Here is a 25,282-nt window from a genome sequence, read left to right as displayed (position 1 = left end):
TGACACAACAATCATCATCATAATTATAACAAATCCTAGCATGTCACTAAAAATCCTAATCAAAGCATTGTCCTAAACATGATACTAAAATCAAAATCAACATCCTAAGCATGGTACTAGAAATTAAAATAATATTCTAAACATGATTTCTACTCCAAAATCAAGGATTATGTAATTGAATTACTTATGTTTATGTTCCTCCCTTCTTGTTATTAAAACAATAAACACGTTAGTAACTTCAAGAAAGATTAAATCAACAAAGTAAATAAATCAAATAATAATTGAAATATAGATTTGGCACTAAACCCTCAGAACTATTAACCTTTCCCGTCGAAGTCGAAGGCAACGTCGAGGAGGGCAAGGAGTATTCGAATCTCGCAAAGGAGGTATTGTGACTGATTGGGGAGAATATCAAGGATGTGTTTAGGCTAGGCTAAGAATATGAAGAATCAAGAAAGAGAGAATATAAGAAAGGGTATTAATGATGATTGTTGGTGATCTGAAACGAGGGAAAACGACCTCTATTTATAGGAAAAATGAGGGTCGAAGCAATCAGAAAAGTTTCGAATTCGAATCGCTATAAAACTCCTTTTATCGCGGCGCGCCAGGTTCATCACGGTGCGATGGTGTTGTCGCGGTGCGATGGTCGTGCAGTTTTGCGAATTTTGTTTTTATCATAACCTTTGATCCAGAAATCGGAATAAGATAAATAATATATCATTGAAAATCTCTGGAAGTCTACTTTTCAACCCAATTAGAATCAAATTGATATATTTTGTAGAATTTGAGATATGATCGAAATAGTGGGACAATGTCAGTTTTGGATAGAGTTTGGTATTTTAATCATATCTTTTTTGTTATAACTCAGAATTGGGATTATGATATACTATTGGAAAGATAATTTCAAGGGCTATCTAACCATTTAAGATTTAGATAAAAATTATGAGGCACGAAAATCAATTTTGACCGGGATTAGGATTATCAGAAAAAGAGATGTTTTATTCAATATCAAATTCTTTAATCCTTATCTTTCTGGAACAGGATAAATTAGAACAAGATAAACTTAGGAATTATATTTAATGCTTATACATAGCCCTACAGACTACATATATCATTATCTTAAAATAAATACAAAAAATAAAAATAAAAAATTGAGCCATGAGCTTCTCGAGCCAAGTTTTGTTGGTTCATCTGACTCGAAAATTTCGAGCCGAACTCAAACCATACACAAACTAGCTATGCTCATTAACACCCCCGTTAACTCATAGTTGTAACTTGTAAGGTTCTTAATTCCCTTTTTTTTTAAAGCCTTCTCTCTCTCATACGCTGAAGCGTACTCTGAGTTCTCTCCTTCGTTGAAGTGGCTTCTAAGCTTTCTCTCCTCCATTTAAGCAGCTCCTAAGTTAAGATTTATTTATTTATTTTTATTAAAATCATTCTGTATCAATTTCAGCTTGGTCTAATTACTTTATGGGTTAACAATTGTGGCATTAGTTGTTTATTTGGGGCGAATTAGGATTAACAGGCTTTGATTGTTAATAGGTGTTCAATTAATGTTAGCTTGTTCAATGGCTTAGTAATTGTTAAATTATAACTGTTAATTAATTGTTCAATTTAGGGTTCTTCTTGTATTATTGATTATAATTACTCAAGTTATGAACAATTCCAGCGATTCACATTGATACTAACCCTTAATTAATTAGCAAGAAGAACTTTATGTGATTTTTTTAGCCTTATTTGATAACCGAGTCGAATTTGGTTCCTATTTCTTCAACGTTAGGATCATACTATAAAAATGTGACCTTAGAAATGGAATATTGGTGAAATGATGGCGAATGCTTAATCTTGAGGGATTGGATCAATGTGATTAATCAGGATATGTTTGTAAGTGATGTTTTGTAGGTCGTATTATGTTCGATGAATCATTTATATCCATAGCCGTTTCTAATATTTTAGTGGCCTGGGGCAAAATGATAATACTTTTGTTGAATAAATCATTTGTTTTTATAATTATAAATATTTATGTAATTTGTTAATTAATAAATACTTTTACGTAATTTGTTAATTACTTCATCCGTTATTTTAATTGCATTATTTACACTTTTTCACTATTCACACACCTCTTTTGAATTTCTTTTGTGATTTATTCGTTATACTATCATAATTTTATATATCATATTTTTAAATAGTTATATGTAATGATATATTGCATTCGCCCCTTAATTTCGTGATTAATCAATTTATTGCATGGTTATGACACACACAAAATGTGCATAATTACATTTTTACATTGGAATTCTTCTTTGACTCGACTCATTCTATGAAAAAGTATTAAATTTACTTACTTGTCAATCTATAAATATGAGTGAGAAATCAATAATAATCATGTTTCATAAATAATAAATGTAGCTTTTTCTTATAAAATAGAATTAAGGTTACATAAATTTTTTCTTGTTACTTATAATTATATAATTCAGTACACTTTTAATAAATGTAACATCTCATAATTAAATTGTCACTTCTTATCATGTTTGTAAACAATTCATTAAATAGAATTTATCAAACAATCAAAAAATCATAATCTTCTTATAATGATATCACTTCAATTTTCAAAGTATATAAAACACCTAATAAGATACTATGGAATATTAAAAAATTCATACATGCATACATACCAAATAAAATTATGGTGAATAGCCACAACCACTAAAAATCATCTCACTCAATTCTCCTATATCGTAAAAATAATTATTGTCAAAATTAAATTGCATAATTAAAATATTTTAAGCCTAAAACAAGAAAAAAACTTCTCATGTGAGAAATAAAAACTTGTAGGAAAACTTCTGAAACGACTACTATCATCGGTAACACATATACATCTAAATCCCTTCCAATTCAAAGTGGAATCTCGATTTTGATAACATTGATATAAATTATTACTATAAATAAATAACATTCATTAAAATATCTTTATTTAACTACAATTATAATAAATCATTTTATAATAAATTCAGACATTTAATGCAAGAAAAATAATCCCTCCATTTTTTAAAGTGCGCATCACTTTAATCGGCATAAGTTTTTAAGAGATTGACTTGAATTCTATTAATAATATGCACAAAAAAATTGATACATTGTATAAAATTTCATAGTATTAACTAATTATAATAAATATACGATCAAAATTATTAAAAGTAAAATAATGTTATGTATCAACAAAATGTATTTTAAAGTATTTCAATTACTTTAGGATGATTTTTTTTTTTATTTCTTTTTTTTTTTTTTTTTTTTTTTTTTTTTTACAAAAACTTTAGGATGATAAATTTTGTAGGGTACCCCTTTGTTTCTTTTTATTGGTTATTATTAGATTTTAAATATTATTCATAATACTTCATCTGTTTCTTTTTATTGGTTATGTTTAGATTTTAAACATTATTCATAATACTCCCTCCGTCCCAAAATATATGAGACGTTGGACTTTTTTCACTATTCATGTATTAGTTTTGATCATAATTTTTTTTAATAACATAATAAAAACATATTTTATCATAAAACATGTTGTTAAATAGGTATATATATATAAAGTTTCAAAATCTAATTTTAAAATAATTTTCATAATATTTAATTATATACAAATAAATTCAAAGTAGTGCATTGACATGTGTGCAATTTTGATTGTGTCATATATTCTGGGATAGAGGAAGTATTAGATAATTTTCAAATTTACTCACAAAAGTAAAAGAGTGGTGTGAGATCATGTTTGATTCGTCTTAACGAATGCTCTAATAATATTCAATCGTTAAAATTTTTAAAAGTATGTAATGAATAATAATCAAATAAGTGTATTGACAAACGTGTAAAAATCAAAACGTATCCAATAAAAAGTAAAGAAGGGAGTATTATAATTTAGATATAGGGTAATTTTGTGAAAATTTAAGAAATTTTTTACCAACAACTACCATTATAATGACTACTTTGAGAACAACTAACTACCATTTATTTATTTATTTATATATTTTTTTGTAAAAAAAATCTAAAAAAATCTACCACAAAAACCTTGAGTAACGCAACTACATTTAATTTCTTGACAATAATCTCCAATTGAGGAAGCTAAAAAATCAGCCGTTTCAACGACAAGGGAAGGGAGGAGGGGCGGTTTTATCGACCTGAGAAGGGAGAGACTATTTGGGGGATAGGGGAAGGGGGGTGGTTTCGATGGTGTAGGTGGGTCGCCCGAGTGTTTTTAGGGGTAGGGAAGGGCCGATCGGCTGTTATCAATTGCTAGGGGAGGCGGGCGGTCGAATTTCGGTCGGGCTGGGGGTTGGGGCTAAGGGAGGAAGGATGGTAGCTGGCTAGGAAGGATTTTTAATTTTTTTTTTCTTTTTTTAACAAAAATAATTTGGACCAATTATGTTGCGACACATTACACATGACTTTTACAAAATAAAAATCACCCTTTCTTTAAGTCACTGGTAAATCGACCTAGTGGAAGAAAATCAACCTAAAAGTTCATAATGCTCCCTAATTAATGTAAGTTGAGATTATTGAGAGTAAATTGCTGAAAGTTCGAATTAATAAATTAAAGTGAATTTTTCTAAAAATTTAAACTTAGATTTTGGAAGCACCCAATATAATCGATCGAAAAGTGAAGACAAGTCGAATTCAGGGTAAATTGGAGGATGAAATGGAGTCATTTGACTCTTGGAATTGCCCTTTTTAATCTCTTTAGTTTTAATAAAAATGTATTCCTTTAATGGAAGTGGTGTTACTTATATTTGTTGGGAGATGTAGCAATATTTCAATTTCAGATTTACATAAACCCGTAGTAGGTGTTGTTAAACCCATTTGTATGTGATATCGGTAAAAGTCATTACAACATCATGACCTTGTATGAGAATATATACTCCCTCTGTCTCACAATATAATTTTTGTTTTCCTATTTTAGAGACCCAAAATATTGTTCCTGTTTCTATTTTTGAATAGTAAGTAAAGATCGTTATACCCTTATTTTTTACTTTATTCATTAAACTTCTTAATTTACCCTTAACTTATCCACTTGTGTTTAGGGTAAAAATACCCCTAAGACACGTGGCCCTATTAAGGCTTGTCACGTGTCAAGTTTGCAACGGTCAGCAAAGGCCCAATCCCTTTGCGACACGTGTCATTGTACCCTAAATTGAGGTACAACTCTCCCCTACTATAAATAGTAAGGGCAGACCTCATTTATGGGGATCGAATCATTTTCCAACCAAAAACCAAACACAAATCCCCTTGCTAACGCTCTCAAATCGAGAAGCATTTATTGTTCTTATTTCCTCATTAAGAAAGATACTAACTTAATCTTCGGAGGCGGAACATCCCAGCCCCAGCCGGAGTTTTCCGTTACTTGTGCAGGTACAAGCAAAGGAAGGAGCATACTAGGAAATTGTAACTCTCCCGTAGGACACATAAAAAACCCCCAAACATCTAGCGCCGTCTGTGGGGAGAGTACTTTCTAGATGACTTCAGAACCTGTACTGCCGGGTAAAGGTAGTCAACCTGCTGGTGAGGCTGAGGTCCACTCGGACCAAGATACAGCCGACAACCATGAGGTTGAAACTTACACAGCTGCCGATGGTTCTTTTAGAACCAAGCACACTCGTTCCAAAGACAAAAGGGAACGGGCAGATCAGCAGGCAGGCCCAAACCATCCCATCAGGGGACCGCTTGGGTTAACTCCTGCTTCAGAAGGAGCCACCCCAGTCTCCAGGGACGAACTCATGAGCATGATGATGAGTTTCAAAGGGGAAATCAAAGGCCTTCTGGATAACACAGCCGGCCCCCGTAAGGGTCAGGCGGAAGAAAGGCGTCTTGGAAAAAAGACGGCCCAGACAGTGAAAGGTAGAGCGTCTACCCTACACTCGAAGTCAAAGGTGCCGGCTAGGCCCATTGATTTCTCAAAGATTCACACTTCCATGGATGGAGCCAAAAACCCGTCCGGCACATACAGCCGGATGGAAAAAAGAAAGTCTATTTTGATGCTCGGACGCTCATTCAGGATAAAAAGACTTAGCAGCGCTCCGAGTCGGCATCAACATCGACCTTTCGAGACAGCTTCAATGTCACATCAGGAAGGCACTCGAGAGCAAACAATGACAGCCGGACGAGCGAGGTTTCCGCTCGATCCGACCCTCATATCATCTAACCGGCATTGCATGGGACACCATACACGCATTTTGGATCTCCATATTCACAGCCGGGTCTTTTCGGGGGGCAGCAGCAGCCGCCTGTCCAGCCTATGGACTGGCAGCTCCGGCTGCTCAACCTTGGGGAACAACCAATGGCGTTTTCCAGGGAAATCACCAAGATGGCCCAGCCGTCAAAAATTAAAAATGTGTTGCTGGTTGGTGCCTATGATGGTACCACCAACCCGGAGGATCACCTTATGGGATACACCAACCTGATGTATTTGCAGGGTTTGGATGATGCCTCATGGTGTAGGTGTTTCTCGGCGACGTTGAAATGGATTGCTCAACGTTGGTTTGGCAACCTCCCAGCCGGTTGCATCAATAATTTCAAGACGTTGGCCTACTGGTTTACGTCCAACTTTTCTATGAATATTCCTGCAAAGAAAACAAGCCTTGATCTAGGGGCAATTCAGCAGGGAGATAAGGAAGGGCTCCGGTCATATGTCAGGTGGTTTAACCCGTTGAGGATCCAAATCCATGGATTGTCTGATGACGTTGCCTACACTGATTTCTTTAAAGGCCTAAAAGACGGGTCAACTTTTAAGTTTGACTTGGTTAGGAAGAGGGTGTCTACTCTTCACGAGGCGCTTATGAAGGCGGAGGCTTACATTCAAGCAATGGAATTCTGTGCTGTGAAACTTCCAACAGATTACAAAAGATCCGACAAAAAAGAGAATCGGCCTACCCAGCCGGCCAAAAAGGAAGAAAATAAGAGAAAGGGGGTATGGGCAGCATACCCATCCGGACAACCTTTCCAGAAAAGAAAGAAGTCGGATCCATATGTGCCAAAGTATGAATTCAACAAGGATTGTGCCTCCATTCTCAAAGAAGTAAGGGACCGGTTGAATCTTGAAAAACCGGCTCACATGAAGAGTCCCGTGAGCGCCCGGGATAAGAGCAATATTGCCTTTTTCATGAAGGAATTGGCCATGATACTGAGGGCTGTTTTAGCCTCAGGAGGTTCTTTGACCGGCTCGCTGATGAAGGGGGTCTCAAGTCCTATTTATCCAAGTCAAAGGGTGCTCCCAAACAAGTAAAGGGACCACCCCCAAAATCACCGGCTAATCAATCCGATACGTATGAGGATACCATCCTAACCATAGCCGGTGGATTTGCGGGAGGTGGGGCTACCATCCGGGGCACGAAGGATAACATTAGGAAACTGGTCAACTCAGTGGATGAGGGCCAGTCGTCTAAATATTCATTTCCGGAAGTTCACATCTCCGAGAAAGATAGAGGAGAGGTCAGGCGACCTCATGATGACCCCATAGTCATCGAGTGCAAAATCGCCAATCAACGAGTTGGCCGCATCTTAATTGATACTGGGAGCTCATCTGACCTCATAAGCTACCGGTGCTTGGAAAAACTCAAGTACAAGCCCAGTAGCATGCATCCGGCCTCATACCCTCTTGTTGGTTTTGGGGGAGGAGTAGTACATCCGGTGGGTATGATTGATCTACCCATCCGGTTCGGAGAAAAGGGAAAGGGCAGGCACATGGTTGTCAAGTTTCTTGTTGTAGGAGAACTGACTACCTACAACTTGATTATTGGCCGCCCAACCCTTAACATCTCAAAAGCAGTCATCATCCCATCTCTAATGTTGATTAAGTTTGAAAGGGATGATGGCACAGTCAGTTCCTTGAGTGGGGACCAAAAGATGGCGAGAGAGTGTTACCTCTCGGACATCAAACCAACGCTTGACACAGACGGTCAAGAGAATGAAATAGTTGAACTTGACGACTGTGATCAAAGCTCACCGGCTATAAAGGCAGCCAGTAAAAATAGAAAGGCGGACCAAATGGCGCCTGTAAAGGAGAAAAAATAGCAATCACTGTCAGGGGAGAGGCCTGACGGCCTTCGCCCCCAGCCGGCTGGAGAAATAATTGACATTGTCCTTGAAGACAGCCGGCTAGACAGAACCGTTAAAATTGGGACGTTTGCTTTTGAAAACTTGGGACATGACTTGCTCCTTTTGCTGAAGGAGTTCAAAGATGTGTTTGCCTTTGAAGTAGAAGAGATGCCGGGTGTAAGTCCGGATCTTGCTGTTCATAAACTCGTTGTGGATCCTAAGAAGAAGCCGGTCAGGAAAAAGAAAAGGAACCATGGCGAGGAAAGGTCACAGGCGGCAGCAACTGAGGTCAAGAAACTCTTAGATGCTGGGTTCATCCAGCAATGCTACTACCCAGATTGGGTAGCCAATGTTGTCCTTGTGAAATAGCCGAATGGAACCTGGCGGATGTGCGTAGATTACACGGACTTAAACAGAGCTTGTCCAAAAGATAGCTACCCGCTTCCAAAGATAGATCATTTGGTAGACTCTACAGCCGGCCATGCCCTGATGAGTTTTATGGATGCCTACTCCGGCTTCCATCAGATACCCTTATGGAAGAAAGACCAAGAAAAGACGACTTTTGTCACAGATCAAGGGCTATATTGCTACACGGTGATGCCGTTTGGGTTGAAGAATGCGCCTGCCACTTTCCAACGAATGATGAACTCGGTCTTTTATGATCAGATTGGAAGGAATGTGGAGGCGTACATCGATGACATGATAGTCAAGTCAAAACTACAGGCGGATCATCTAGCTGACCTCCGACAAACCTTCACCACCCTCAGGCGGCATAAAGTCATGTTAAACCCGAAAAAATGCGTCTTTGGAGTTGAGTCTGGAAAGTTTCTCAGATTTTTGATTGATCAGAGAGGCATAGAGGTCAATCCGGACAAAGTACATGCGGTGATTGACATGCAGTCACCTCGTACCGTCAGGGAGGCTCAAAAGCTTACCGGTTTTCTGGCGGCATTGGGGAGATTCCTCTGCCAGTCAGGTGACAAGTGCCTATATTTCTTTCAAGCAATCAAAAAGAGGTCAAGGTTTGAATGGGATGAAGAGGCTGAGGCGGCATTTCAAAGGCTGAAGCAACACTTACATTCTTTGCCAAGATTAGTGAGTCCCCTACCCCAGGAGGCTCTCTACATGTACTTAGCCGTCTCAGATCATTCCTTAAGTGTCGTTCTCCTTGTTGAGAGAGACGACAACCAGCTCCCGGTCTACTTTATAAGCCATGTCCTCCGGAATGCTGAACTTCGCTATCCCATGATCGAAAAATTCGGTCTGGCTTTGTTCAAAGCAGTCAAGCGGTTGAAACCTTATTTCCTGGCTCATCCGGTTACCGTCTATACTGACCAACCGCTCAAAAGGCCTATGACCACTTTAGAGTCATCTAGAAGAATGATTAAATGGGCTGTGGAAATTTAAAGTCTAGAAATCACTTTCGAACGTAGGCGGGCAGTGAAGGGTCAGGCGTTTGCCGACGTCATTGCTGAAATGACAAGGCCGATACAACCGGATAATACCGATCAAGTTTGGAAAGTATATGTAGACGGGAGCTCTACTGTGAATGGTTGTGGGGCAGGCGTAATTTGTCATTCTCTAGAGGGGGACAAATACGAATATGCTCTACGATTCAAATTTAAAGCTTCAAATAATGAAGCTGAATACGAGGCCCTGCTAGCCGGTATCCGCATGTGTAAGGCAGCCGTGGCAAGAAAAGTTGACGCCTGTTCTGATTCTCAACTCATCGTTAGCCAGTACAACGGTGATTATGAGGCCACCCATCCGCTGATGATTAAGTATCTTTAGGCGATCAAGGAAGAGGCTGGGGCATTTGATGAATTCAATCTAAGTCAAGTACCCAGGTCCGAGAATAATCAGGCGAATGCACTATCAAAATTGGCATCATCCGCCACATGTGATACGCCTAGGTTAGTCTTCTGGGAAGTCATGGAAAAGAAAAGCATTGAACATGATCCCATTGGAGTTCTAGATCGAAGCTCCACTTGGATGGACCCCATCCGGGATTACTTGGTAGACGACACTCTACCGGGTGTCTCATCAGAAGCGGCTACTCTTAAAAGACGAGCATTAAGCTTCGTAATGCCCAAAGGTAAACTCTTCCGGAAGGGTTACCTGCAGCCGCTATTCAAATGTGTTACCCCAGAAAGGGGAAAGGAAATACTGGAAAATCTGCATGCCGGCTTCTGTGGATCACACATTGGCGGGAAGACTCTTGCCAAAAGAGCCAGGCGGCAGGGATACTTTTGGCCCACTCTCGAGGCAGACGCATTAGATCTGGTAAAAATATGTGACAAGTGCCAGAAGTTTGGCCGTCTGATCCAACAGTCGGCCACTGATTTAACGGCTATTCACAGCCCTATTCCCTTTGCCAAATGGGGCATGGACATTTTGGGGCCATACACTCCTGCCCCAGGCGGCAAAAGATACATTTTAGTGGCTGTTGATTACTTCACTAAGTGGGTTGAGGCCGAGGCGGTAAAGGGCATCAAAACTAAGGATGTCATCTCCTTCATCTGGAGAAATGCCATCACCCGGTTCGGTGTACCTATGTCAATGGTCTTTGACAATGGCCCCTAGTTCGAAACACCTGTCCTAAAGACTTGGTTGCAAGATCAAGGGATTTCCCATTACTTTGCATCCGTTGGCCGTCCTCAAGCAAACGGTCAGGTTGAAGCTTTTAACAAGCTCATCTCAGGCGGCATAAAGAAGAAGATTGAAAAAGCAGGCGGTCTTTGGGCAGAGGAACTGACTCATGTTCTTTGGTCTATCAAAACTACTGAGAAGGGGTCAACCGGTGAAACTCCATTTCTTATGGCATATGGCACAGAGGCGGTGCTTCCCATTGAATTATATGAGCCAACACTTCGAATCATGTTATATGATGAAGAGGCAAATTGGGAAGCCATGCGCCTGGCTTTGGATACTCTTCCTGAAAGAAGGGGCAATGCCGCCTTACGTCATGAAATCTACCGTCTGCGAATGACGACGGCCTACAACAAAAGGGTGCGCAAACGCCCCCTCAAAGTTGGAGATTTTGTTTTACGAAAGCTTGAGGCAACCGGTAGGGCGAACGAACAAGGGAAACTAACCCCAAACTGGGAAGGACCCTACCGGATTTTTGAAGAAGTTAGAAACGGCACATACCGCCTGGAAACCCCAGACGGAATGCGGCTGCCTCGTACCTGGAATGTAGATAACTTGAAAAAGTACTACTTCTAAGGAATTTGTAATTTTTTGTAAATAGTATTGAAATGTGAAAGCATATAATTTCCATTCATACAATTGTATTAGCACCTGTCTAGTGAAAAAACACAGACGGAAGAACACTTATTAAAAACCACTGTTCCAAAAAGAGCAGTCATCCGGCGACACCCATCCGGGTGAAGTCGTTGAAGAGAACAGCTTCCTTCCGGGTGGTACATTGTTCTAGCGATCAAATGACTCAAACGACATTTACTTAAAAGAAACTCGCAACCGTTAGAAATGATCCTTTGCATCTAGGATTCATCCGGCAAGGACCCAAAAGTGGTCCATCCGGCAAAGTAAAAATCCTAGTGTCGGTTAATGCAACCGGGTTTTATCTAAAAGCCACCCAAACGGTTTTTACAACCCATCCGGCTGCCAATGAAACGGCTGCCTGTTTACCGTTGGAGTAAGCAGTTAGCCATTTCAGGGGCATATCATGGTATCATCACTTCATCCGGCGAAAAATAGAACGGCTGCTCATTTACCGTTGGAATAAATAAACAACCATTCTACTTTGGAAGAATATTAACCGGATGAGTTGTAGAAACTTGTAATACTTGTAGAAATTGCATAAATAAAAATGCAAGTAATAGAGAGAATATAAAATAGCAAAATCGACTGCGTCGGCTAGTAGATTAAATTTTTTTTCAAATGTTAACCGGACTCCCGTCCGGGAAAGTTACACGAAAACTACTCGGCTCACAGGCCGGAAAGGAAAAAAGATAGAAAGAAAATGTTTATGGTTGTTGTTGCTGTTGAGGTTGTTGTTGTTGTTGAGTTTGCTGCTGCTGATGCTCCGGCTGCTGAGTTGGCTCGACTAGAACTTCGGCCGACTGCTCCACCACTTCTTGCTGATCCTCTGGTGGCGCTTCTTGATTTGCCTCATCCGGCTGAATCTCTGTGTTGTGCTCAACGCACTCGTCAAAAGCGGGAGGAGGGTGATGAGTGACATTTATGTCACTCTTAGGGGTAGTATTTAGGTCTTTTTCCTCTTATTTTTCTTAGGTTTTTCCACCTCATTATCCTCTTATGGATTCTTTTTGTGTTGATGAAAAGTAATGCTTATTTGCGCTTATTTTGATAATCTTTATGCATTATTTTATCATCCCCATGCTCTCGTGAACTTTGGTATCTTCTGCAGGTTCCATGACGGTCCTATGCACGGTGGGAGGCCCCTTGGCCAAGTATGGAAGCCATGGACAAAGGCAAGAGGAGCAAAAGGGAAGGAGAGGAAGCAAGAAAAGGAAGTGCAAGAGGAGGTGTGGCCGAACCTCTGAAAGGTCCGGTCGAACCTTGGTGTGGTCAAACTTTTGAAAAGTTTGACCGAACCTCCAGGGTGCAGTGAAGGCAGTGTCAAACCAGTTTTCAGCAATTTTGCAGGAGAGGTCGAACCTCAAAAGTTCGACCAAACAAGGATCAGGGAGGTTCGACCGAACCTACACAGGGTTCGACCGAACCTACCCTGAGTCCGACCGAACCTACCCAGAGTTCGGTCGGACCTTTTCCCGATCTCAGCCAATTTTGTACGGACTATTTAAAGTCCTTTCGAGATCGTTTTTGAAAAAAAAGAGAAGAAGGACAGTAGCCTAGTTTTCAGAAACCTCTCTTAGTTTGAAACATTCCTTAGGATTAATTTAGCTTAGTTTTCATCAAATCAAATCATTGTATTAGTGAAATTCAAGAATTATTCTCAAAGTTTGGCAATTTGTATTCAACATTTGAAGCTTCAATTAGTAATTTCTCCAACCTTTTTCCTTTTAATTTCAGATTTTATTTGGTATTTGCATGTTATTTAAATCTTCTTAGTTCTTGGTAATTTGTTATTGGATGATAGTTAATTCAATTGTTAACCACTTTTCCCCAATTATTGAAGTATTTAGAACCCTAATTCTTGATTGCATGTTGATAAACATGAGTTGTGAGTAGTCTTCTTGCTAGGGGTTGGGTGAAGCTCGACCTTTTGGGTTAACTATGCAAATGTGGGAGAAGCATTGATGTTTGTATTGCAATTAAATTGATTATATGAGATTGCTTGTTAGTTCCTCATGATAGGTTTAGCTACCCTTGACTAAGGAACTTGATAGTATGATATGCCTAATTTGACATGGAAGTGTAAATTGAGTACGTCATTACTTATTGTAATTTGATTATGTATCATCTATTGCTAAACTAATGAGGAATCTAAGTTTAGTAGTGTGAGTTGTTTTCTAATTGCATGAGGTTGATTTTACATATAGTCCTTGCTATATCTTGTCTATTTTACTCCCCGTTTTCCTATTTGCCTTGGTTGAGTGGATCTCATTCCCTAGTATCTTTAATTCATTGATTTAGAACCATAGTTTGTTTGTCTTCTTGACGAACCCCAATTCACCAGTTGACTTCGAGTTAGCTTAAGTGTAAAGATCTTTGGCAATCATATCCCGTTCCTTGTGGACCGAACTCTTACTTGTCATTATGCTTGGTTTGTAAGGTGTTTGTTAATAAATGTGTTTGATTGAGTGTGGAATGTACGACCGTTCTAACGCCCATCAGAGGGTCAGCGCCGAGTACCTTTGCCTCATAAACCTCAGAGGCATACTGGTATCGAAGATTCCAGTATTCATACTCAAAGTCCGGATGGATGAGATTATAAGCCAGCTTCATGCGCTCTTCGCAGTCGGCCTCATTTTCTTCAATCAGGCGGAGTTGTTCCTTTTCCAGCTCTTTCTTATAAGCCGCCTGATTGTTTGCAAGTTCAGTTACCAGCCGACTGTTGTCCTTCCGGAGATTAGCATTCTCCTTGTCAGCATTCTCCAGAGCTTTAAGGTCAGTTTGAAGATTTTTTTACTTGTAACTCAAGCTCATCAACTCTCTTCACAGCTGCCTCCCCAGCCTCAGCCGCCTTCCTCCTATTGCAACTTCTTTTCTTCAGTTTCCAAGTCATATGAAAGGACATAGAATTGGCAAACGTCAATAAGCTCAGATGCGCGCTTCTGAGCGTTTCTTACCTCCTCCTGCTTCTTGCGCAGAGGGACGCTAAGCCCATCAACTCTCAGCAGCGTCTGCGATATCAGCCGGGAAAAGTGTTAGGAAAGATTAAAGACAAAATACTTGCATCCGGCAAAAAAAATTATTGCTTAAACATAGGTCATCCGGTTTTATGTACCTCAGCAAGGAGAGAAGTGATCCGGTCAAGACTGACCGTGTGCACAACCGGCACAGCTTCCCTCTCAGACCGAGTAATGGTCTTGACCATCCTCTTAGCATATTGCTGATAGTTTGGACGACTGGAGGTTGTATCTGCAAGCATAGAATCATCTGTAAGGTATTGGGCATATGCCTCGCCAATATTCAGGCGGTGTCCAGAAGAATCCCCGAATTGGCTTGCTTGGGTTTTTACTCTCATATGCCCAAGCGGCCAGGGGGGATCAAAGGCAGAATTTTTACCTTTTTCGGACTGTAGGGTCAAAGCCCCCCAAGCCGCTAATGAACCGGAGCCCGTCAGAGTACGAGCATCCGGTCTTGCTGACTCCACCACCATTTCAAAGTGGGGAGTGAATTGCAGGCTTTTTCCTGCTGTTGTTGGCCTGTCCTTGTCAGGCGTCTTCTTTGTATGACCAGCAGCCAAGGCAGGAGCCGCCACCCAAAGCACTTTGGCGGCTGGCTTGGGAATATTCCCAGCCGGTCGTTTCTGCATACTCGCTACAGAGCGAGGTACGACTTGGCTCCCGGCCTAAAAACAGACAAAGAGGATGCATCCGGTTAAAACCATGTACCGAGAAAAAGGGTACATCCGGAAAAAGAAGAATAAACTGTAAACAGAAATATGGTAAAGAAAATACTACCCCGGCATTTTTGGCGGCCAGCGTCGTCTTCTTCTCTTCCAATTGCTTCTCCCTCAAAAGAATGGCAGAAGTAGCCGGTGTTTTCTCTGGTGGCACCATTCTTTTTGCTTCTTCTACAAAAAAAGAAAGAAAACATGGTTAGAGATCACACAAAGTATACCCATCCGGGAAAGACTTGATCAATCAGTGAACCTACCCTTCTTAAACATGGTACTTAAATTACAAAGGGACAAAAAGCCCTCATCCCTAAACCAATCCGGATGGGGCACCCAAAATTTGGGAACTATGATCTTGCTCCCGTCATCTAGTGGAGCTATTGTCTTTAGAAAGAGACCTTTCTCCATTATTTGGTCCCAAGCCTCAGCCGATACTTTAGGGAGAGCGCATTTTCTTCCCAGCAATGCCGGATGCTTATTGTATCTGCGCAGCCGGTGGTTAAGTTGGGGGGATGGGGAAGAGACGACATAAAATTTACTCTTCCAATAATCCATTTGGAAGGCTTGTCCAAAGTCATCATATACTCCGGAAGCGTGGTGAGAGTGTACCACGCATTCCACCCACCCGGCGCTCTGCTTAAATAATGCATATGCGCAAATGCTTCCCACCTTGGCTTGACTTTTTGCAGCTCACAGGCAGCAATATATCCAAGTATGTTGACCCATGAGTTGGGGGTCAACTTCCATACGCCCAAGTCATACCCCCTTAGTATGGCTTTAATGCAGTGGTGAAGGGGGAAATGGAGGCCGGCTGTGAATGCCGCCTCATAGCAGCCGAAGTAGTTATCGGCATTGTCCACGTCGTCCACCTAAACGACGCTTGCCTCTACATGCGGGACAACCACTTCCCATTCCTCCTCAACCGGCTTCTTTTTTAAGAAAGCAGGGAGTGTGGCGTTTAAAGTGACCACATCCCTGGCGGACATGGTCATATCAGTCGGGTCGCCCTTAGCCGACCATTTGTAGGCCTCCTCGTCAATAGGAGCCGCCTCTTCAGAAGACCCTTCATCAGAGCCAGAGCCGGATTCCTCATTTTCAGCTGATCTCTCGCCGGATCCCTCTCTGGATTCTTCACCAGATCCCTCTCCGGATTCCTCAGCGTTGGAACCAGAGCTATCCAAGATACTATCACTCGGTGTGCTAGGTGTATTCAGGGAATTTTGCGGAACCTCTTCATTAGGACCCATCTTAGCCGGTTCCTCGGCTTGTTCTTGATTTATAGGGTCAGCCGGATCAACGGCTGCATCATCGGACTTGTAATCGGGATCCCTTGCCGTCTGTTTAACCCGGGCCATTCTGTCCTGCACATGAACAGAGACGGTCAGATTCGATGTAGGTGAAGGTTGTTCCAAGCACCCCCAGACGGCAATCCCAGTCCTAGACTCAGTCGTTCCTGGTGACCGGCTGACCAGAGTCGTAGGCTTTGCCGTGTGTGCATTGGTGTAGTCCATATCCTAATACTATGCAACCGGAAATAAAAGAAAAAGACAAGTATGGGATGCAGGCGGTAACTTTGAAATGAGAAAGTTGAAAGAGTTGGCTTGAAGTCACCTCAGGCGGGGAACTCCACAGTGTTTAAAGCTGAAAAAGACAAAGTAAATGCTTAGCTGGTTATTCACTAACTCACCCAAAAACACCCCAGACGGTATTCAATGAGGTGGGTCAGAAGTACCCCAAACGGTGTAAGGCCGGATGGGGGTTTTTTACAAACATTTGTAAAGGCTAGCTAGATATTTTAAAGCTCTCTATGATACCCTAGGCGGTATTCAGCGAGCTAGGTCAGAAGTACCCTAGACAGTATGGGACCGGATGGGGGGGGTTATGACTTGCATTTTTGTAAACTTAACTAGATAAATTGTAAAGTTCAATGAATAATACTCCAGACGGTATTCAATGAGCTAGGTTAGAAATACCCCCAAACGGTATAAAACCGGATGGGGGGGTTGTGATAAGCATTGGTAAAAATAGTAAAAAGAATTGTAAGGCTCACTCCATGATACCCCAGACGATATCAAGGAAGTTGGGTCAGAGATACCCCATCCGGTAAAAATGCCGGATATAGGTGCTGCAAGCAACATTAAAAGTCAACCATACCCCAAACGGTAAAATACCGGATGAGGGTATAGTAAGACCTGTTTTAAAAAGGCCTGTTCAAATAATACCCAGACGGTGAGTCACCAGATGGGGGTGCATTGAACGCATTTTAAAATTTGAAAAGGTCATGAAAAGACCAAGGATGATGACCCAACCGGCTTTAAAACCGGTTGGGGTTTTTGAAATCATTTCTTGACAAAACAAATACCCAGGCGGTGTAATACCGGATGGGGGTGCTTTGAAAGCCTTGTTATTTGAAAGAAAAAGAAAGGGTATTGTAGTCTAAACTTGGAAATGGGTCTAGGACTCCCCAGGCGGCTTACCACCCGGATGGGGAAAACATTCAACAAATCCTCAAAAGAAAGAAGTAAAAGAGAATGAATAAAGGGATCCGGCACCTTAGAAATTGCAGAGAAATTACCCAACCGGTAGCCGGATGTACTTGATCTCACAAAGCCGGATGCAAGAAAACTTGAAGGAAATTAGCAGCCGGTATCAGAGCTCTCAAGAAATTTTTTGAAAATAATGTAAAGTGTGGAGGAGAGAGGGCATACCTCCTATTTATAGGAGAGGAGCAGAAGGCGAAACGGTTCCTTCTGCCCTAGCAATTTGAAAAAAATCAAAAATGGGAGGGAAAGAGACGAACCGTCTCCTCCCAGGCGTCTGACACTTGTCACAGGTGACACGCGGACATGCCACGTCACACCTGTGAGGGGCAGATGTTTAGGGTAAAAATACCCCTAAGACACGTGGCCCTATAAAGGCTTGCCACGTGTGAAGTTTGCAACGGTCAGCAAAGGCCCAATCCCTTTGCGACACGTGTCATTGTACCCTAAATTGAGGTACAGCTCTCCCCTACTATAAATAGTAAGGGAAGAACTCATTTATGGGGATCGAATCATTTTCCAACCAAAAACCAAACACAAATCCCCTTGCTAACGCTCTCAAATCGAGAAGCATTTATTGTTCTTATTTCCTCATTAAGAAAGATACTAACTTAATCTTCGGAGGCGGAACATCCCAGCCCCAGCCGGAGTTTTCCGTTACTTGTGCAGGTACAGGCAAAGGAATGAGCATACTAGGAAATTGTAAATCTCCCGTAGGACACATAAAAAACCCCCAAACAACTTGCATTGTACTTTTTTCACTTTCTCTCTCAAACTTTTGTCTATAATTGAACTTTTAACCTTTTTTCCCTTAAATTATCCACTTGCCTTGTACTTTTGTCTAGTTCTTTTCCACTTCTCCTCCCATTTCTTAAATACCGTGAAAAAAAACACAATAGGAACTATATTATGGGACGGAGGGAGTATAAGATATGGTTTTGTCAAATCACAAAGAAATGTGATTGACATGTATAAAGAGGATTTTATCCATTTGAATTATTGGGGTCCCTTAGGGTAAGACATACTGATTTTGGGTTGTCTCCGTCATTTCAGCAACATTCATAGACTTTTAATTGTATGTTAGAAAATACCTTGCATAACACGAAACATCATCACCAACTTCCCTCGTTCTATCAATAATCTCATCGCATGTTTAAATGTATATTGGTACACAAATTCTCTAAAAAGGCGGGTGTACGTTAATTTATGGTAAGACGTATTAAAGTTGTCTTTAAAGTATTTAAAGTAACCCTTTATCCTTCAAAAGTTATTATTTTTCTAATGATAAATTTTATCTTACAAAAATCTTATAATGTATTAGATTAATCATATTAGCCTTTATAGTATGTAAATATGAATCTATAAGAAATTACACATTAAAATAAAATTCAAACTAACGACAAATTAAAAGTTATCCTTTAAGGGGTTAAAGTTACTATAAAAATAGCTAAACTTACCCTTAAACTGATGGTCTTACAATAAAATTAATGTACATCCGCCTTACACAAGACTTATTAATATTGGTAAGCCTTATATGCGTTGTCCTCACTCGTTGTAATAGCTAAAAGGTAAATATCGTTAATGACTTTAATTGATATTGTATAAGGGCTAATAGTAACTTATGTTACTTACTGTCCTTTTGTTTGTTGTAAACTCAGTTTAATTAATGTAATTTCAGCTGTTTTTTTTTTAAAAAAAATAAAAAAATCTTAAAAACTTACAAAGAATTGATACAAGCTTTGGATGTTTTCTTTTCTCTGGGGTCTTATAAATCTCAGCTAGAGGGTTGGTTTCTATATCAGATATCCTGCATAAAACTTGAGTAGACCTTTCACATTTAATTTTCTGATGCTATTTATAAGCTATCTATATATGTTTAAAATTCTATTTGGCCAGCTAGTCAAATGAAGCCTGATCCGGGGAAAAAATGACTTGGGAGCTCAGTACATTGTTCTTTCTGAATAATATGTGGAAGTATGTATAAATGAACTGTTGTCCTGATTCAATGTTGCTATGGTATGGGGGAAAGGAAGTGATACTATCTACAGATTATTTGATGTTAGATGAGTGATCGAAGAACAGTATCTACGAATTTTGTGGATATCAGTTATGCATCTCATCTGAAATCTTACTGTGTTGATATTGGTGAATATGTTCAGCTCTATTGTTCTAGGACCTATGGCTGCTTATGTGCCGTTACACATCATCCATACTTGATAAATTATTATTGCCTTTTTTTTCTTTTGCTTATTTGCTACAAAATATACTAGTACACCAATTCGTGCACTGATCTTCTAATTTTATCACGATCTTCTCATTTTTCTTTTAGGAGCTCCTATTTTCCTACAACTTTGCTGTGGACAGATCAGATGAGATGAAAAGGATACTCGGAAAATCAGCTGCCAGTGTAGGGCTTCAGCTTCCTGAGGTTTATCAGTCTTGACACACGCATATATTATGCACCCTTTCCATTCACTTTTCACTGTCTTCATAATAAGCAGAGTAGGACACCTATTGTACCTAGAACAAGTTGACAAGCTGAAGACTGGCTTTTAGCTGTTTGACTGTTCTTGTTTGTTTTCTACCAGTTGAACTGAACCCTCTTTGCGGGTAGTGGTAATGTAATTGTACTAAACAATGTATGAAAGAAGCTATGCTTGATCAAAGTTAGTCAAAGCAGTTTCATTGAAATTCCTCTCTTTTGAAGTTTCGTATTTTAACTCTAAAACATTGCAATACCAAATATGAGTCAAATAGACAAATAGTACAGGAAGTCAGAACAGAACGGTAATTAGCCTGACAGTCCTCTGGAGACTATTTGGCTTCTTTCAGAGATGAAGGGATTCACTGGCTCGAGAACTTATTCGAGCTTATCAAACTTAAAATTCTACCGTGAATAGATATTGGATAGCCCTTATCCAAGGCATTACAAATTTGGCCTGTACAAAAATTGAGTATTTGAGCCAAAAGTATATCTATTCAAATAAATTTCTGCTTATTGCAGCCTGTAAACACATGCGACAATGAAGTCTGGCTTGTCTTGCCAGGATCAAAAGAATCTATGATTGAAAATATTCGTCTGCAGTAATTTTTGATGCTAAGAATTCTGAGCTTTTGCATCAGTCATTCAGTTGAAAATGATTGAGAACAGCTGTGGTGGTGCTGATTCCAAACTCCTCAATATCCCCGAGAAATTATGCACGTATGGCTAGCCTTAGCTGTTTCAAATGCCTGTCTAGTGAACATCTCCTGGTGCACGACTGCAGAAGGGACTTCCTAATGGGATTCTACTCCTTCAGCAGAAGCATTGTACGCTCTACTCCGTGAAACAGCAATTAGTGTTCACATTCTGAGCAAAATGACACGTTCAATGCAGAAAGGATCAACTGATTTCGGAGTAAAGTTTCATTGGGTACCGTTTTATTACAATCAAATATTCATCTTCATCTCTATATTACAGCTCTGAAAATTCATCAGTCAATTCATGTTGAGTATAAACAAGCTCTTTCAGTAGCATAACTTCACCCTATGGAAGTTACTGCAGTAATCATCCTTCAGGGATTAATGGAGGAACGTACATTCTACAAAAACGACAAAAAGACTAAATCCCAAAAGGATCCGGCGTTACTAGTAACAATATCAACAATATGTCACATTCAAGGTTGTGATAGATCCATCGTTGAGTTTTATATTGATCTAATGGTTGAGATACCTTTTTAATTTCACTTACACACTATTCTATTTATGCTATTTTCATTTATTTTAGTTTTCATAAGTTCAAACAAAATAAGTTCCAATAAGAAATTATCGAATTTCAAATTACAAACTAAAATAGAATAAATTTTAATAAAATCTAATAAGTTCATGTAAGTTTAGATGAGTAAAAATCAGATGAATAGAATATGTGTACAGTTATCAATAAAGTCTTGGCCTAGTAGCAAAGATTGAAGACCCGTATGTGGTAATTCACCAGTTCAAATCCCTCTCCCTATTTATAATCTGTAAATGTTGTCTCATTTACATACACCAAAAAATAAAAAAGGTTTATTAATAACTTTGCCATGATAAATTGATAGGTTAGAAATAAACACCTTATGGCTTTATCATAACTTATCTTTAATTAGTTTTGAGATAATAATTAAACTTAAGCAAAGAAGATTGAGAGGAGTAATTTATCAATCCAAAATCTCTATTTATCACTTCACCAGGATACACATCATACAACCATTTTCTTATCTTTCCTTTTGTGTTCATGCTTATTTTGCTCATTTTCTCATCGCTTCCACCAATAATATCCATTAATCTATAAAATGAAGTCTATACAAAAAACCATCAGGATTAGTGCACGAGCAATGACAATAGTGATGTGAAATGCAAAACAAAGAGGCGTCCAACAGCAATTTTGGTCCTAGTGAATATTCACTATATATTTTCGTATTATCTGACCCGAAAATGTTTCTGTTCAATGGATCAAATTCAGGAAACATAAGCCGGCATATACGATGACATACGTCTGAGGTCTGGATTGTTGGCCTTGCTGCTCAATTCTTGTTAAAATATTCTCAAGGACAGACCAATTTTAGTACACAGGATTGGAAGCATTATAGTAGAATCACAATAGACACTACCAGTTGCAGGCAACTTGGGAATCCATTGAATTTCCATTGTTTCCATTGTGTACCTGCTTAACTGAAGGGACGGAATAGTTCCTGTCCAACTACACCCAACTGCTACCTGGTGCTATCTTCACTCGCCTTTCTTTCATTTCAATTCTCAACTTATTAGCTTCTTCATATCTTCCCGCGCTTGCATAAATTCTAGCTAACAGCACATAATTAGCAGCATTATTAGGTTCTATCTCAAACAATGCTCTTCCAGCACCCTCTGCAAGGTCCACCTCTCCATAAGTTCTGCAAGCTCCTAACAGCGCACCCCAAGCTTTTGCAGTTGCCTTAACTGGCATTTTGGTCAAGACGTCGTAAGCTTCATATAATTTCCCTGCCCTACTTAGTACATCCACCAAACAAGAGTAATGATCACTGGTTATTTCCACACCATAAACCTCTTGCATCCTTGAAATGTAACCCTTTGCTTCATCAGCCAATCCTGCATGACTACAAGCTTTCAGTACGCCCAACAAAGTAATCCCATCAGGCTTCACTTTCGCGTCTTCCATTTCATGAAAAATGTCCAACGCTTTTCTTGCCTCGCCGTGCAATGCATAAGCTGAGATCAAGCTACTCCATGCCACTACGTCTCGCTCTCTCTCCTTCATACTACAGAATATGCAATAAGCATAATCAGCACATCCACATCGCCCATACGCTTCAACAAGACAACTCCTAAGCTGTGGATTCGGATCAATATTGTTCCGCATACTATACCCATGAATCTCTCTAATCAACTTTAAAGCCCCACCACCAGCACAAGCAGAAAGCAAAGCCAATGCAGTAATAAAATTCGCCCTCAACCCAAAATCCTGCATTCTTCTGTAAAACGCAAGAGCCATGTAACACCCATCATCTAACCTCGACAAACCATCGATAATCGAATTAAACGTCGAAATATTAGGAGCAACATCCATAGATTCAAACAACCCTAAAGCCAGAGAAACATTATTAGAATGTGCATAAAGTGAAATCATTACATTCCATACAACATCATTTCTAAGGGGAATTTCGTCGAACAGTTGGCGTGCAGAAACCAAGGAAACACATTTCCCATAAAAATCAACAAGAGCAGAAGCTACAAATGGGTTCGGTAGTAGAGAAGATTTGGTTAAGTGGGCATGAATGGAGGTCCCAAGAAGTGGGCAATGGAGGGCTGAGCAGGATTTGAGAGTGAGCGGGAAGACATAAGGGTCAAGAGGAAGAGCCAATGCAGAGTGAATGTGGTAGAAGAGAGAGAGTGCTTGGTTATGGCGACCTTGATTAACGTGGGATGTTAGCTGCTTTGTGTAGGAAAGCAAGCGTAAGAAGTTTGAGTTGTAGGAGTAATTCATGGCTTCTGCAATTTCGCCATTTATTCTCGAGGTTTCGTGTTTGTTTGCAAATGTAATGTTCTTCGAACTAGGGGTGGAAATGAGTTAATACGCTTGCGAATTATTTTTTACGGCTATTTCACCACAGGATAATTTCAAAATTCACCAAATGCCATCAACCTTGACAAACAGCGCATTGACACCCCGTGCCATTAATGAGGTCTGGACGTTAGTTGACCGTTACTGCGATTCTTATTTCATGAAATGTCACTGAGAAGTTTAAATATTTCACCAAATGTCATTACTTTTGTAAATTTTTACACAAAATACCTCTAAACATACTCATTGTAACGGCTAGTTTGTTTGACCTTTTTTGAAATTTTTTGGGCAAATCTAGCCGTTGCACCAATTTGTTATGTAAATAGTACACTAAAACACACGCAGCAGACCTTTTTGCATAATCATGAGCTTCATATCAAACACATCATCCTCACAACATGAGTATGCATATGTCAAAGTTCCAAACAAATTTTGCAATTGTGGTAGAAAATATGCAATTAGAAGTTCGGAGTCAATATCTAATCCACAAAGGCTGTATTATAAGTGAGATTCATGTGATAGCTTCAAATAGATGCATGAAGGTCAGAGTAGGGGAAGTTAGAGCAGGGAAAGTTGTTATGTAAGGGATGTCTCAAGACAAAGCAATGTGCATGAAGAATTGAAACAATTGAAGAAGAAAATCAAGCAGCAAAAGTTCTCGATTGTATTATGAACTTAGGGGTACTGATGTGTGTAATAGTGGTGATTGTAATGATGAAGTGAACTATTGTAATTCCAATGAAATTTAATAAAGCGGGAAATTAAATCATAAGCGCATTTAAATACACTTTCATTTAAGCATAGTATATAATAGCATCCTGTTCAAATCATGAGCCTAAAAGATTGCTTCCTGTTTAAATTACAAGGATACGTCAAAAGAAACTAGACAACACATCACACACTACACTGTTAATGTTCAAAAAATACATGTGATTCCTGAATGTTGCCACTTCCCACAACCACAAGTGCCGTCAGCTTGATGGGAAAATGCACATGTTGGTCTCTCACCTCAAACTCATCACCACCACATGGGATTGCATAGCACAACCTAGACTCATCTGATCTTGTTTGTAGAATCTTGGCTGCATATTCAGCCAACTCCATATCCCCAATGCGTAGGGCTTTGTCAAACCTTGAGTCAATCCTCTTCATGCCCCATTGAATTGCCTTATAGCTTCAAAACAGTATGCAAATTTTTTTTAAAAAAAAAAAAAAAAGAAACAGGGCACTTGTGTTAATGCAAGTTGTTACAACATTTATTGAGTGGAAGTGAATACCTTCAAGTATTTTCACAACAGGTAGATCTCTGTAGGGCTTTGTGCATGAGTTGAAAGACTCTACGAAATTTGTTGTGTTATGATCAAAACAGAGTGCATGAGCAAACTTATGTCTTGACCAGATCTCAGTGCAGCTCTCTAAGTATTCAACAGCCTTAGGATTATACTCATGTATCTTCCGCATTTCTTTATTGAACACATACTTATTGTATACATCAAATGCTATCCAAAAAAGCTTATGAAAGGCTGAACCACTGAATCCATTGGTCTTGCAATTCATGTATAAGTGTTGGCAACA

At 39.7% G+C, this 25,282-nt stretch overlaps 1 protein-coding gene across 1 annotated transcript; it reads right to left on the bottom strand.

Moving 5' to 3' along the window:
* Nucleotides 1-21,904: 21,904 nt before the first annotated feature.
* LOC110721817 (putative pentatricopeptide repeat-containing protein At1g03510) lies at nt 21,905-23,719 on the bottom strand. Its single transcript, XM_021901015.1, has one exon. It carries the CDS (start codon nt 23,627-23,629, stop codon nt 22,346-22,348), a length of 1,284 nt encoding a protein of 427 aa, XP_021756707.1. The 5' UTR covers nt 23,630-23,719; the 3' UTR covers nt 21,905-22,345.
* Between the last annotated feature and the right edge of the window lie 1,563 nt (nt 23,720-25,282).

Source organism: Chenopodium quinoa, unplaced genomic scaffold, assembly GCF_001683475.1.
Source record: "Chenopodium quinoa cultivar QQ74 unplaced genomic scaffold, ASM168347v1, whole genome shotgun sequence".
In the NCBI taxonomy this organism is placed as follows: Eukaryota; Viridiplantae; Streptophyta; class Magnoliopsida; order Caryophyllales; family Amaranthaceae; genus Chenopodium; species Chenopodium quinoa.
The sequence above is the reverse complement of the archived record's forward strand: the minus strand, read 5'-3'. Positions and strand labels throughout refer to the sequence as shown.